Source organism: Talpa europaea (genome assembly GCF_964194135.1).
Source record: "Talpa europaea genome assembly, chromosome: 3".
NCBI classification, from domain to species: domain Eukaryota; kingdom Metazoa; phylum Chordata; class Mammalia; order Eulipotyphla; family Talpidae; genus Talpa; species Talpa europaea.
Genome location: NC_140069.1, coordinates 12,006,589 through 12,021,461, shown reverse-complemented (window position 1 = coordinate 12,021,461; position 14,873 = coordinate 12,006,589). Strand labels below are relative to the sequence as shown.

Here is a 14,873-nt window from a genome sequence, read left to right as displayed (position 1 = left end):
ATCACTCTAGCCCGACTACCTTCTTAGTGTCTACTCTGCCCAGGGAACACTTGCACGTCCTTGCATGCCACTGGGGACAGTGCAAGGTGCTTTGCTGCCCTCCCTCCTGCCCCATATCCCTGGCCAGTGTCCTCTCCAAGTCTCTTATCCTGTCCAGGGCAACATTGCTTGGCCTGTTGCCCAAGCAGCCCTCTACAAGGGAGTGAAATATCAGCCTTTCATGCTGGTTTCAGGCTTCATCAATGAGTCTCTTAGAGTCCTGCTGTGACTTCAGGGAGGGCCACAGGTTCTTTCCATCAGCACTGCCTTCCTTTCCCAGCTGACCTCCCTCTTCACTCCTTTCATATTGATTCACAGAATGGAGGCAGTCGGGATGCTTCATGGTCTCTCCATCTGTCCTGCCAGGAGGTAATTTGTGCCAACTGCTGGATTTAGCATAGCAGTGTCATGTGTGGTCCACGTTGTGTTTATCCAAATTCCCAGGACTTCACTGAAGCATCATTCACAATAGCCAAGACATGGAAACAACCTAAGTACTCCTCGACAGATGAACAGATAAAGAAAATGTGATAAATATATATTCATCAGTGGGATGTTTAGTCATGAAAGAAGAAAAAGATGGATATTCTGCCATTGGCTACATGGGTAGACCTCAAGGACGTCATGCTAAGGAAAATAAGTTGGAGAAAGACAAATACCATATGATCTCACTTACATGTGGGCTCTAAAAAACTCAATTCATGGAAAGAGACTAGGATCAGGGACTGGAAGTTGGAGGAGTGGAGAAATGTTGGTAAAGGTCCAAATTTCTGCATCTAAGATGAGTAAGTTCTGGAGTGCAAGGCACAGCATACTGTTTACGGTGAATAATATATGCTTTAAAATTGTTTGGAGATCTTACATGTCGTCATCACGCACACACACACTCAGATGGTAATTACATGAGGTGATAAAGGTGTTCACTATGTGCATCAAATCATGTTGTATACCTTATACTTACTTGGTGTTTAAAGTTAATTATATCTCAATAAAACTGGAGAAAACAAGACAAAACCAAGGACAATTCCAAACTTAAAAAAAATCTTCCAGGGATAATATAGGAAACACACTTCATTTCATAAGCAATTCTGTGAAACAGGACAACATTTAAAATATGTCTTTATCTGTTCCCTTCACTCCTGAAGCTATGACTTTTAAATTAAAGCAACTGGAATTCGGCCCCCCCCCCAAATTATATACCCAGGCAAATTCTCTTGGAGCGAAGGAATGTGGCTCATGTTAGGAGTACTAGAAAGATAGATGTCCCAGACCTAGGAAGTGAGGTGACCCATGATAGTTCAACTAGTGAACATTAACAATGCGAGCACCCCCCAAAGGAAAAAACAACAAAATTTTGAGTAAAGGGAAACCAGAATCAAAGTCCTGTTCAGCAATTACCAAATTACAGAGAATGATGTTCTATTAAGTTTTTTGGGCAGATCATTAACATTTCTAGGTCTCAGTTGTTTTATCTGAGTAGTGGAGGGGATGTGCCTATAGGAACATACTAGAAGCTGGACCAGATCACTTCTGAACATCTCTGTCAGGTTTAATATCTTTAAATCTATGAAGTGTATGGTTTTAGGGTAGCCTGAATTCAAGGTTTCTCCCCGTTCTAGTTTGTTTCGTTTCAAGGTGAAATGGCATTTGTGTCAAAGCTGTTCGTAGTTGTGAAATGCCCAGCCTAGAAGGAAGGGCGGATTCTAAGCAGGTGGGGGAGCTGTGTGTTCGCACATCTGAGGGGGGGTGGAAGCACCCCTGTGCTCTGTGCATCGTCTGCTCCATCCACCCGGGGTTTCTGCCAGGGCAGGGCTCATGGCACAAGTCAAGAACTCTGCCAGTTTTCAGCAAGTCCTCATCTACAGAAAGACCGTGTAGATATCAAGGCTAAGAAAGGTTTATTTTAGAGACCTCTCCAGATCTTGTGCAGGAAATATATATTTCACAAGTATTCTCTTCAAGGTATTTTGCTAGGTGCCGTGTTGGAAAGACAGAACACTGAGTTTAGGGTCAGATTTGACCCAAAACCACACTTCTGTGGTTTAGTAACCATGTGACCATCTTGTAATGGTAAATGTTCAAAACTCAGCTCTCAAAAAACAAAGGAGAACGCCCAGAATTGTTCTTGCTGATTTCTGTGGTGTAAATATTTCCACTATGACCGATTTTAATTTACCAACATGTCACTGAATATGGAGTTGGAATGCAATTAAACACACTCAGCTGGGCTCTCACGAGCCAGCTCCAGCATGCCACGTGTGATCCTGGACAAACTGCTTAATTCTCTGAGCTTCCTCCTCAAATACATTGTAAAGTGGGACAATGCTAGCATCTGAAGTGTTGCTGTGATGATTAAAAAGAATGTATTTAAAAGCCCTTGGCAAAGAGTAGGATTCAGTTTATTATTGATGTTGAATCTGGGTTTTCTTATTTCTTATTATCTTATTATCTATTCTTATTATCTATCTTATCTTATTTCTTATTATTATCTTATTATTTCTTATTATCTTATTTCTTATTTCTTATTATCTTATTTCTTATTATCTTATTTCTTATTCATAAAATTGAAAGGATTTTCAACCCCCCAAAATTCTGATAGTGGGTGTGTCTGTGCTGTTATGGGAAGGGGGGAGGGATAGGGAAGGGATAGGAGGAAGAAAACAAGAAATAAAACTCCCATTTGGGGGATAATTTGCTTTACTCAAAGACTACTGATTTAAATGGTAACTACATCTAAAAGCAGTATCCTCACAGCCATGTCTCCATTGGTGCTTGACCCAACAACGAAGAACTATGTCCTAAGCAAGTTGACTCAAAATTAGCCATCCTTCTGCAATTCTGGTGGGAGTGCAAACTGGTCCAACCACTATGGAGAGCTGTGTGGAGATTCCTCAACCTACTAGAGATAGAGCTTCCATATGATCCAGCAATTCCACTCCTAGGTATTTACCCAAAGGACAAAGAAACATCAATTCCAAAGAGCACCTGCACCCCTATGTTTATAGTAGCACTATTTATAATGGCTAAGCTTTGGAAATAGCCCAAATGCCCAAAAATAGATGACTGGATCAAGAAGATGTGGTACATATACACCATGGAATATTACTCAGCATTCAAAAAAGATAAACACATGCAATTTGCAGCAACATGGATGGCGCTGGAAGGGATCATGCTCAGCAAAATAAGCCAGAAAGAAAAAGAAAAATACCGGATGGTCTCACTTATAGAAGGAATCTAGAAAACCTAAATAAGGGACCAGGAAAAAGAATATAAGAAAGAAAAAATCAAAATCAACAAACAACTATGAACCAGAGACACACTATGGGGGCCGGAGGGGAAGGAGTGGTTGGGGTCAAAATAAGGGGGTTGCAATTGTATGGGGAATATAAAAATAAAATTAAAAACTATTTTATGCAATAGTATATGTATTTTAAAAAAATTAGCCATCCCATTGCTCCTTCAAGGGGTTCACTGAACTTCTGTTTTCTAGAACAATGACAGGCTCAGGACCCTAGGGGTCACAAGGAGCTTCAATTTCCTCCAAAAGGGACATTTACCTAAACTTCAGAGCGTTTTTTCCCACTAGTGGTGGTAAGCCTTGGTCTTTGGGGCGTAAGATACAGCCCCTGTTGACCAGACTCAGAGAAGCAGCCCGGTTCTCACAGACTCAGCTGTGTTGTGGGCGTGCGTCTAATTTTACACCATCTCCTCTGAAGCACCGGCTCAGCAATTCCTCTCTGAATTCCTATGGTACTTTGTAGCTCACGAGGGCACTTGGAACTTTGATCTCGTGTTGTGGTTGATGTACATTCTCTTGTCCCTCCCAGCCCCTCACAGGTACATGGTATGTACCTTGACGATAAGGGCCGAGCTCATACTTCTGGAAGGCTGCACCAGGGCCCAGGACACTGTGCTGATAAACATTACATATGGAGAGAATCTGAACACTGACTTTCTGTGCTGTTTCTTGGGCAGAAATGTGATTGGCATCACCTCAGTTACACCTGTGAAAAATGAGAAGGAGGCAACTTTACCCCTGACACTGCCAGGCAGAGTTTCCTGTCTAAGTCTCCGTATCTGGCTGAATTACTCTTGCTGCTGCATTAGACTATGCAGGCAGTAGTCACTCTCATTTGTAGACAAACCCTCACTCAGTTTGGGTTGGGGGATAGGCAGCAGAAGGATCAGTGGGGAGTCACCTGAAGGGGCAGAATTCAAAGGGAAAAACTTTGTAGTGGTGGACTGCTGGGCACACTAGGAAATCCGTCAGGTGAACTATATTAATTCCTGTTACCGCTGTAATAGGTTACCACAATTTAATGTCTTAATTCATCAGAAGGTCAGAAGTCTGACATAGATCTCACTGGGCTAAGGTCACAGTGTTAGCAGACCCAGTTCCTTTCTGCAGTGTCCAGGGGAGAATGGCTTCCTGTCCTATTTCAGATGATATGAATGAGAGGCGTTGCTTTTACTCCTTGGCTTGTGGGCCTTGTCTTCATCTTCAAAGCCAGTGGTGGTGGGATGGGTTCTTGTTGCATTGCTGCACTCTCACTTTTTGTCTCCTTCTACTTTCAGGGACTCTCGAAAGCTCTGTCAGTGGGAGGTGTAAAGTTGTCTTTTTGCCATTTTGCATAGGCTAAGTTGAGGTGATGCTGTAAGGGGCGGGAGGGACATGGAGCAGGATCTCTATGACCCGAGCAGACGGGGTAAAGGAGGAGAGAGTCCTGGAGCCCTCAGTGGCTTTTGCAGACTTTTGTTGGGATTTTACTGAGTACACAGCAGGCAGGGGTGCTGGGAGGCCGGGAGGCTGGCAGGCCTCCCAGCCCCCAGCAAGTCTTCACTCTGTCTGGGCTCTCCGGCCTTCTCTGGTGGTCTCTGCTTCTTTGCTCCTTTCACTCTTTCATTCTCTTCTGCTCTCTGCTCCTGCTGGCATCCCCGAGACGCCGCCCTTAAAAGCCCAGTCTTAGCCCAGGTGAATCCCATCTACATATGCCCACACCCTACTCCAGGTGCCCGCCAACAGACATGCATTCAGGACCTCAAGAATCCGTCATCAGGGCCTCCCCGGTGGCGCAGCGGTTGAGCACTGGGTTGCGAAGCTGCCCGCAGCCTCTGTAGCACCAGTTCGATCCCCGGCCACCAGGCAAGGGTCCTGCATGGTGCGCAGACCTCTCCTGCCGCCTGCTGCTCCCTTCAGCAGTGTACATCAGTCCTTCTGCCTGTTCTGCTCTCCACTCTGGCTCTGGTGAATTCTCTCACCCTCCCGCGCTTCTGACTGTACCCAGTGCTTGTATAAATAAATAAATCTTAAAAAAAAAAGAAAAAAAAAAGAATCCGTCATCAATCCAAATGGTGGGAGGGCAGAAAAGCCTGATACTTTTTTCACTTATCCTACAGATGCCAATCACATTTCTCAGCATGGAGACTGATTGCTTCAAATCCTCTCTGTAAGTAATGTTTAATTTAATCATACCTTCTTTCACATGGCACTTTCTCCTTTGCCACGTAGCCAGCAGAGCTATTTGAGATGCATTTATGCTTAATTTATTATATTTATGCTATTAATTTACTTGGAAATGTTTTGCTTATTAGGGTTGAAGCTTATTTAAGCAGGTATTTGAAGTACTAAAAAAAGAAGATGCATTAGATTTACAAATGCAGCTTTAAAACATTTAAAGGAATTTTTATTAAGTTTGTAAAAGGAACTTTCTGAAAAAGGAACTTTAGTCTATTCAATTTGCATTTATCAAGCAGTAATAAAAGGTTCTCTTATTTTGTATGAAAATTTATTAGACTCGTAAAGATTTAGTCGAACTTCAAAGAAACTTTAATGAAAACTGGGATTTTATATTTGTTCCTTTATCAACTAAGATTAATTTTTAACCAAAAAGCTATAAATAGTTTTGTCTCTGCACATAAGCTCATGTTGATTTTTATTCTAGTGGAGGCTAAAAATGTGGTTGTGAGATTTCAAAAGCATGTTATAAATGTATGTGCGGGTTTATTGGCTCATTCAGCCCTAGCACTATGCTAAGGAGTATGCAGTGGCGAATGAGACTACGGCGTAGCCAAGGCCATCCCCCTGAAAGTGTTATGGAGTGTTATGGAGGAAGGTGGTCCTCAGGAGCAATAGATGCTTATTGGACACAAGGGCAGGGAAAGCATTTTAGGTTGATGGAACAGCCTGAGGAAAAACTGCATGGGCTGTTTGGAGACGGTGAGATTTTGTGATCTTGGTGAAAGTTAAAAAAATTATCTCTAATTACTCATATGCCTTTCATAGCATTTTAAAAAAGATTTATTTACTTATACATATAAGAACTGGGGTACAGGCCAGAGTTGTGGGGGGTAAGAGGATTCAGCAGAGACAGAGAGGGGAACAGAACAGGCAGATTGAATGAAGTACACTGCTGAGGGGAGCAGGGGGTGAGTCAGGAGAGGTCTGCTGTGCCATGTGAGTAGCTCTCTGGCTGGCGTGGGGATCGAATTCATGCTGCAGAGGCTGCGGATCACTTCACAGTGCTGTGCCTAATCCCTTGTGTCACCAGGGAGGCCCAACTTTCATAGCATTTTTTGGATAGACAGTTAGTGGCAGGATGAGGGTGGTTTCAGATAGAAAGTATCCAGTAAGTCAATCACATACAAGTATATTATCTGAACACATTGCACCCAACTGGGAAACAGTGTAATTCCCAGACCGATTTCTTTTTTTTTTTTTTTTAAGATTTATTTATTTATGCATACAAGAACTGGGGTGTAAGCCAGAGGTGCAGGGGGTGAGAGGATTCACCAGAAAGAGTGGGGAGCAGAACAGGCAGATTGACTGAAATACACTGTTGAGAGGAGCAGCTGGTCAGACAGGAGAGGTCTGCTGCGCCATGTGGGTCAGCTCCCTGGCCAGCCAGGGATTGAACTCATGCTGCAGTGGCTGGTGACGGCATCATAGTGCTCTTTTTAACCCCTGTGCCACCAAGGAGGCCCCCCCCAACCCGATTCTTAGGAAATCATAATTGTTAACATTTATTGAGCTCATACTATGTGCCAGCAGCCAAATACTTAACATGCATTCATTCACTTAACCCTCACAACTGTTAAGTAATAGATTTATTATCGCCAATTTAGAGTTGAAGAAGTTGGGACAGAGGACTCAAGGTGCCAAAGTTACACTGTGGGTAAGTTGCAGGACCGGAATCTGAACCTTATACAAGCATTTCCTCTTTCTGGACTATTCAAGCCCTCATCCTTCTGAAGCTGGCTTCTTCTCACCTCAACTTTGACATTTCTGCTCAGTCTGTCTTAAGCAGGTTCTACTTGTTACTCTGTCAGTCCTTTGTTTATTCTCTTCTTAGCACTTACTATGAATTAACATTTTTTCCTATTTTTTGTCTTTCCCACTAGAGCCTAAATTCCGTTAAAGTAGAGTCTTGTTCACTATTCTATTCCCAGTGTCTTGCAAAGGGGACTAGCCTATAGTAGCTGTTCAGTAAATGTCTGTCAATGAATAAACTGATAATGCTATCACAGTTCACTAGCCCCTAATCACTGTCTAACACAAACAGTAAGTGGAAATAGCTCATCTAAGTAGAATGTTGTATTATTGGCCCAAGATGGTACTCAGCAGCAAGCTTAGTTTTCTATATATTCCTAGACATTTTACAACAATAATAACATGTTTCTGAGGTGGCATATAATTCTCAGTAGGGAAAAGATAAACATATTCAGTACGATAAATGCCAACTGGAATTGACAAACACCAAAAATGCACCAGTGTGTGTTGTTGGAAAAACATTTATTGCAATTCAGTGTCAAAAAGATTTTACAAAAATATGCCACTGTCTGGTACAAACAACTATAAAAAATCAATTCGTCATGCAAGAAAAGTGTGCAAATAATTTATACAGAAGGACTCAGGTCATACCATATTAAACATCTTTGCATGTCATTGGTCTAACCTTACACTTTTAGTTAACAATGTTCAACCCCCTAGAATATTTTTCATTAAAAATAAAGTAAAGGTTCTAAGCATAGGACATGGACTTGAATATGCATCCCCTTTCACCAGGGTGATTGGCACTTGGTAGAATAAAAATGGTGCCGAGAACTCACAAGTGAGGAGCGTTGCTTCTGTTGAACAGGCTTGTGCCTCGTGAATTAAACAGACATTTCTAGACTCAAAGAAAAAATATGACTCATATTCAAACTCCAGAAGTAATGTTGTAGCAGATGGTGTTTCAAGAAGTTCAGTTTTGGAGCAGCCATCTATTTTTTTGCCGGAAGGACCAGGGCCTCAGGAAGATTTGCTGAGTGAGCTCCAAGACACCTGGAGAGGTGTCCAGCAGACAGAGTCAGAAGTGCTATGGTCCTTTCTCCTTGCTGCCTGCCTCATGGAGGGACACCCCTTTGCTTAGTGAAGAAGGGGTTTAGTGAGAGTGAAATTCCTTAGCGACATACTGGAGCTCAAGGCAGGGACCGGAGGATGGGGAAATGAAGGGAATGGAGTACGCGTACCTCTTTGTGTCAGGGGAGAGGATGTACCTGCTTGGTTACCATCAGGACCTCAGTTTCTAGAAGCCGAACTTGACCCTTGTCTATCCTCATGCGTGCCACCTTCGTAGTTAAAAATATATTAAAATGTACAACCCAGGGAAAGATGAGTTTGTCCAATGATATTGCTTGCTTTATGGTGCGCAGGTTGTTCACACAAGTATACGGTCCTCACGACACAGACAGAGGTGTGTAAAAACCTTACATGGCTCTGTAACTTCTCCAGGGAGAAATCAGGGATTGAAAACATTTGGAAAAGTTAACAGTCGGACGCTAAGCACAGGGTGTCACACTTGCCTTCACAGTGGAGGTCTTGAGAAGAATCAGATTGGGTGTCATGTGGCTCCAAACACATGGAAACTGTGCTGGGGTCTGGAGGGGGCACAATTTAAGGCCTCGGGGTTCCCTCTAGTTTTATGCTGAGGTTGGCCACCAGGCTGAGGGGCATCCCCTGAATATTCTGGACTTGCTTCCTTGTCTTGAAAGGCAGGAGGGCCAAATTCTAGAATGTCTCCCTTTGGGAGCTAAAGTATTGGTAGGAGTTTCTTTACCCTGGAAAACCACAGGCGATTTATGCTCCTTAACAAAACAGAGAAGAAAACGCCTATAGAAAATGTTTAAAGGGATTACGATCTTGTTTGTTGGCCACATCAAGCCCCAAGATATATCAAAGAGCATTATCTTTGCATTGCCTAGAGGTGCAGCCTGTTTCTGAGGTCTGTTTAAAGACTAAAAGGATTTTAGGCCAGCATCCAGTCACCAGGGATGGTTCACAGACTCAGCTAGTTGGAAACAGTTTAAAAAAAAAAATACAACAGATGTCAACATAGAAAATGATGATATATCTTAGAGTTAAAAAAACTCACACATAAGATTATGGTTAAAGAATTTCACACATAAAATAGTGTTTGCATATCAAGACATTGCCCTACAGCCTGGCAGAAAAATATAAACGCAGATGCCTATTTTATGATAAACTGTATTGATTGCTATAAAGGATATACTACTGAACACATCTTAAAAGACTGACCTTCTTGTAACTCACACCACTTGCTTAGACAAATGAAATTCTAAGCTCTTTCTCTCCTCCCACTTAACAAAAACAGAAACAAACAAGGGCCCTGTTCATGGCAAGCTCCTCATGGGAAAGTGCTGGAATCCACAAGCACGAGCCGTGTGCACATAGCACGGTGCACAGACCAGTCCCTTCCCATCACCAGCCAAGGGCAGCCGCTTGTGAAATTCTGTAGAGTGAGCGCAGCCATCGAAACTCTCTCCTCCAAATCATTTCCTATAAAATCGATCGTCACGTCATGACGACATCCTGGGGATGCTTTTACCTTGTGGCTTCCACCACCCCACATCCAGAGCTCCAAGTCACAACATTGAGTGATAATGTGAGCTAGCTGAGAATGTCAATGGATTGTTCTGGATCTGATGATAAAATGAGCTCTTTAAACTTCATGAATTCTCCTTTCCCCAAGTGCTGTGCCTTCCTCTCAGGAGATGCTAGACTCATTGCTAATTGGACCAAATTGTGGGTTTCCTCACAAGGCCCTGGACCAAACTCTTTCCTTCTTTTGAGTCTGACTTAAGATTTGACACCAATTTCGAATGCTCCTTTCTAGAGCTGGGAGGGGGTAGGTAGGTACAACAAAGAGGGCAGTATATTCTATCTCTTCCAGCAATTTCCATCGCCATGCCTCTTTGGGCATTTAGATTGACATTCTGACACAGGGATTCTTTCTTGCTGTTGTTTTTAGGCCAGGTTGTCCTGGGAGAATTTGCCAATAGAAATTCTATAGATTTAGTGCCTAGGGAAGAAGAATTAAAAAAAAAATTTACTTATATGTGAGGTCCTGGCCTTGCTTCTCAGCTAGCACCTGGTGCTGGCTCGGACGCTCCGTGCCCACTCTGCTCTTCCCCATCGCCCCATAAACAGCATCAGACAAGCCATGTCCATTACCTTCCCGCTCCCTCTCTACCTGCTAGTTCCTTCCTTATTCTCCTCTTCCAATGAAAGAGAACCACACATGTTGGTTTCTTCCTTTCTAACACCCACTAAATATTTTTCTTGTTTCTGTCACACACACCCTCCAACAATGCCAAAAGAGATGGGGAGAGCCCAGAGGCACCCTCAAGGTAAAAGTTTCCAAAAAGCAGGGCCCTCCCTAGTGGCACAAGGGGTTAAGCATAGCACTGTGAAGCTATCCGCAGCCACTGCATCACAAGTTCAATCCCTGGCCAGGGACTGAACCCACATGGCACAGCAGGCCTCTCCTGTCTTACCCCTGCTCCCCTCAGCAGTGTATTTCAGTAGATCCGCCTGTTCCGTCCCCTGCTCTGTCTATGGTGAATCCTCTCACCCTCCCACACCTCTGGCCTACACCCCAGGCCTACAGCCTGATCACTTGGGGTCGGAGTGGTCTTGCACAGATGCTCCTGCTGCCTGAGGTGTCATGTGGACTCGTGGGCATGATGGGCTGCCCGAGGAGGCCAGTTTGCTAGTTCTCTGTGGACAATGCATAGCAGGCAGATTTTCTGAGACTGCAAACCTGCAGATGCAGAGGCATTTCCACTGCCTTGCTCAGCATGACAGGGTTGCGGACCTGAGTGGGTGGGGAGAAGTGGAGACCATGAAGCCTGAACCCTAAAAGTGTCAAGTTTCCAGAGCCCCCCTAACAACCACTGACCCAGCTCCATCCCACATCTGTGAGGAAGTTGAGACTTTGAGGAAATCTGTCTGAGTTAGGGGAGAACTAGTTTTTTATTTCACAGTGAAGGCCCTGCTTTCTCAATGTGACCTTGACTTGTCAGCAAAATGACCTTAGGTATTACTGAGATGACCTTCGGTGTCACAGTGGGTTGTGACCACCAAAGCTCAACCTTAGCCAACAAGATCTCTCTAATAGTTTTCTCATTAAGGAGAATTTAAGTTCAATTTTTTTTCTTAGGAGGATGATGATGGAAAAAAAAAATACCGAGAAACTGATGCAGGCACACACACTGCAAAGTGAGGAGAGGTTCACCTGTCTTTAGAAAGCACATTGAGGAAGGGACCAAAGAGGCCTTATAACATTAGCGGGTGCCTTGGCTTGTTTCTCTACTACTTAGTCATCTTTCTCCTCCAACCCCGAGGTTCAACTCTTAAAAATATACTGTCCTCAACATAAATGTCAACCAAGTTATTTCTGCTTCAGTTTTTTTTTTTTTTTTTTTTTTGCCAAGGGCATGCAGGATGGCAAAGCTAAGTGCAAAAAATAAAAAGCACAAAGCAAATAAATTGCAAAACTATGTACATTGTAGAAAAGCAAAGTTCTATAAAAAAGTAAAAACCAAGAACATTCCCCATTCCTCCCAGGAATATTTGACAAGGAACCCATTCAGTCCTGAGATTTCCTTTCTTCCACATAGGTACCGGTTGATATAGGCCTAGCACGATCCCCGGGGGGGGTGAAGCAAGATTGGGATGAACTCACTCGTAGCACTTCTGTTCCCCATTTGGCTGCAACTCCAGACACCGTTTTATCAACCTTGCAAGAATCCCTAGTGCAGGTTGACTCAATTTTGATGTGGGGCATGAAGAAAAGAAAGCTTCAGCTTATCACCAGCCAAGAGGAGCAGCGGCTGGTAAAACGTTTAACTGAGTATAAAACCTGTCTTATGAGTTTTATCAGCATTCTGGCTCCGACCAGGCCACAGAGATACGCTTATCCATGAAGATACCAAAAGAAACCCAGACAAGCCAAGAAGTTAAACAGGAATAAGAAAGTCTTCACAGTTATTGGGTGTCTAAGTCTATCTTTTCTGCAGCAGGAATTGCTCCCTGACTGTTGTCCCCAATGAGCTAGAACATGAAAGGAAAACGGGCAGATGTGTTTTGGGGTTGATCTCCAAGAGGCAACTCCACCGAGGGAGCTCACCTAAAAAAGGAAGTCAGAAACACGGTAAGAATCACCTCCGATACCCTTTCCCATTTTAAATCACTTTTTATATGATGAAAGACAAGAGAAACAGACACTGCCCACTGGACAACGCACTTTATCAGAGAGAGCTTTGGATGCTTTCCGAGGTAGACTCTTGTGTGACGTCTTCATCAAATCAGCCCTATGCCCGTGTGGTGGACGATGGTGATGCTTCCTTTGCTTTTTCAAAACAAACCCCGAATCAAAATAAAAAGCCCAGGGATTTCTCAGATGCAGTTTTTCTTCTTCTTTCTTTCTTTCTTTAAACAAATGTTCACATTGTAAACAACGAGTTGTTCGATCTTGCGTCGCGTTTTGCCCTTTTCTTCCACACCGCCAGGGAACCGTAAGGGAGTTTCAGTGATCAGCAAGAGAATTCCATTTTTACCAATGAAAGACAATTCCTGCCTTTAGAGTCTTGCTGGAAAATCATTAGGAAAAAAAAAGTTTATTTACAGTATTTCTGCTTTTCCATACCGATTCTAACAAGAAGTCCATATTCTTAAATTCCCAGCCAGCAACTGCACGCCGTCCCTCCAATGTCCTCTCCATGACTTATCTTGGAAGTTTCAAGCCAATGTTTAAAATGTACACTATTTACAAACGAAGCGTCCAAACTCTGTATTCCCAACCATCCAATCAGCTGGGGAACCCTTGTGAAGTGTTGTCATGTGCTGGGTTTCAGAACTTGAACAAGTTGATAAAGTCCTGGGGTGAAAGTGAGACGGAGCAGCTCTCTGGGTTATTGGCTGTGCACGGATGGTCAGTGCCCTGGAAAGGAACATCGTGGTTAGGTTTGAGTTCTCAGAAGCATCTCACTGGCTTGCAGCACCTTGAGGCACTGCCCAACCTCAAAACAGCATCCCTTTGTCAAAAATGCCAGACATTCTGGAAGAACTAAAAAGCTGTGTGCATGTATGTGTGTGCAGAAGTAGATGGATGGGCGGGCTGCAGAAAAAAAATACACATAAGGGAGTGAAGGAAATGAAGGTCTTTGAAAGTTTCTCTCCCCAGAGAGTGAATGGGTTTAACCTTCACTGTCAGCTGGGGCTTCCATGGGGACGAGGAGGAGATTGGGCTTTGTGATGCTGGAGCTATTGTCTCCTAGGGGCCGGGCTGGGGTGTGTGGTGGCCACACTGCCCCAAAGACACGTACCTTCCAGGAGAGAATGTGACAGTGTCTGCAGAGCTGAAGGGTATCTCCATACTGCTCTTTCCGTGGGTAGCATCGCACAAGTTTAAAATACATCTTCTTCCAATCCAGCTGTCCTTTGTCTGACAAAATTAATCGCTTGCGGATCTAAACAGCAAACAAATAAAAGCAGTTGCTGGAGAGTTCATCAAAAAGATGGCTTGTGCTTTTCTGGCTCTGAAAAGATTTGCTTCTACTCCCTGATCACCCCTTTTCATCTAAACCCTGGCAATACCCAGGTAAAAACTAGCCAAGATATAAAGAAGTACCTCCTGAGCTCTACCCAGTTACACTGGCGCTTTTAGCCAGTCTTGAAAAGAAAAAGGTGGCTGCTGACAGCTTACTAGTGACCTCTACTAAATTGCATCTGGATGGTCTTTCAAAGTTTAGTGCGTTCAAGAAAATAGTTCACCCTTTCCTTTGTTATAGATTAGAGCGATTATTTCCAGGGAGATACAGTAACTGCCTGGCATCGTGGTCCTATTTTATATCTAAATATTAGTGGCTAATGATAAAGGACTGATCACAAAAATCTGCAAAGAGCTGATGAGACTCAGCAACAACAAAGAAAATAATCCAGTCAAAAAATGGGCAGAAGAGCTAAAAAGAAACTTCTCTGAAGAGGAAATGCAAATGGCCAACAAGCATATGAAAAAATGTTCAACATCACTTGCAATCAGGGAAATGCAAATCAAAACTACCATGAGATACCATCTTACACCAGTGAGAATGGCACATATTAAAAAAACTAGCAACAACAAATGTTGGTGAGGGTGTGGAGAAAAAGGAACTCTTCTGCACTGTTGGTGGGAGTGAAAACTGGTCCAACCACTGTGGAGAGCTGTGTGGAGATTTCTGGACCTACTAAACATAGAGCTTCCATATGATCCAACAATTCCACTCCTAGGTATTTACCCAAAGGACACAGAAACATCAATTCCAAAGAACACCTGCACCCCTATGTTTATAGCAGCACTGTTTACAATAGCTAAGCTTTGGAAACAGCCCAAATGCCCAAAAATAGATGACTGGATCAAGAAGATGTGGTACATATATACCATGGAATATTACTCAGCATTCAAAAAAGATAAACACATGCAATTTGCAGCAACATGGATGGCGCTGGAAGGGAT

At 43.3% G+C, this 14,873-nt stretch overlaps 1 protein-coding gene across 2 annotated transcripts in view; it reads right to left on the bottom strand.

Moving 5' to 3' along the window:
• Positions 1-13,229: 13,229 nt before the first annotated feature.
• The window catches only part of FBXO32 (F-box protein 32), a gene marked incomplete at both ends in the record, with an annotated part of 29,853 nt that continues 28,209 nt past the window's right edge, over positions 13,230-14,873 (bottom strand). For both annotated transcript variants that reach the window (XM_084229355.1, XM_084229356.1), the window contains 2 exons: positions 13,230-13,319; positions 13,705-13,848. In XM_084229355.1, coding sequence (XP_084085481.1) covers positions 13,230-13,319; positions 13,705-13,848 — 234 coding nt within the window. The remainder of the gene's footprint in view (positions 13,320-13,704; positions 13,849-14,873) is intronic.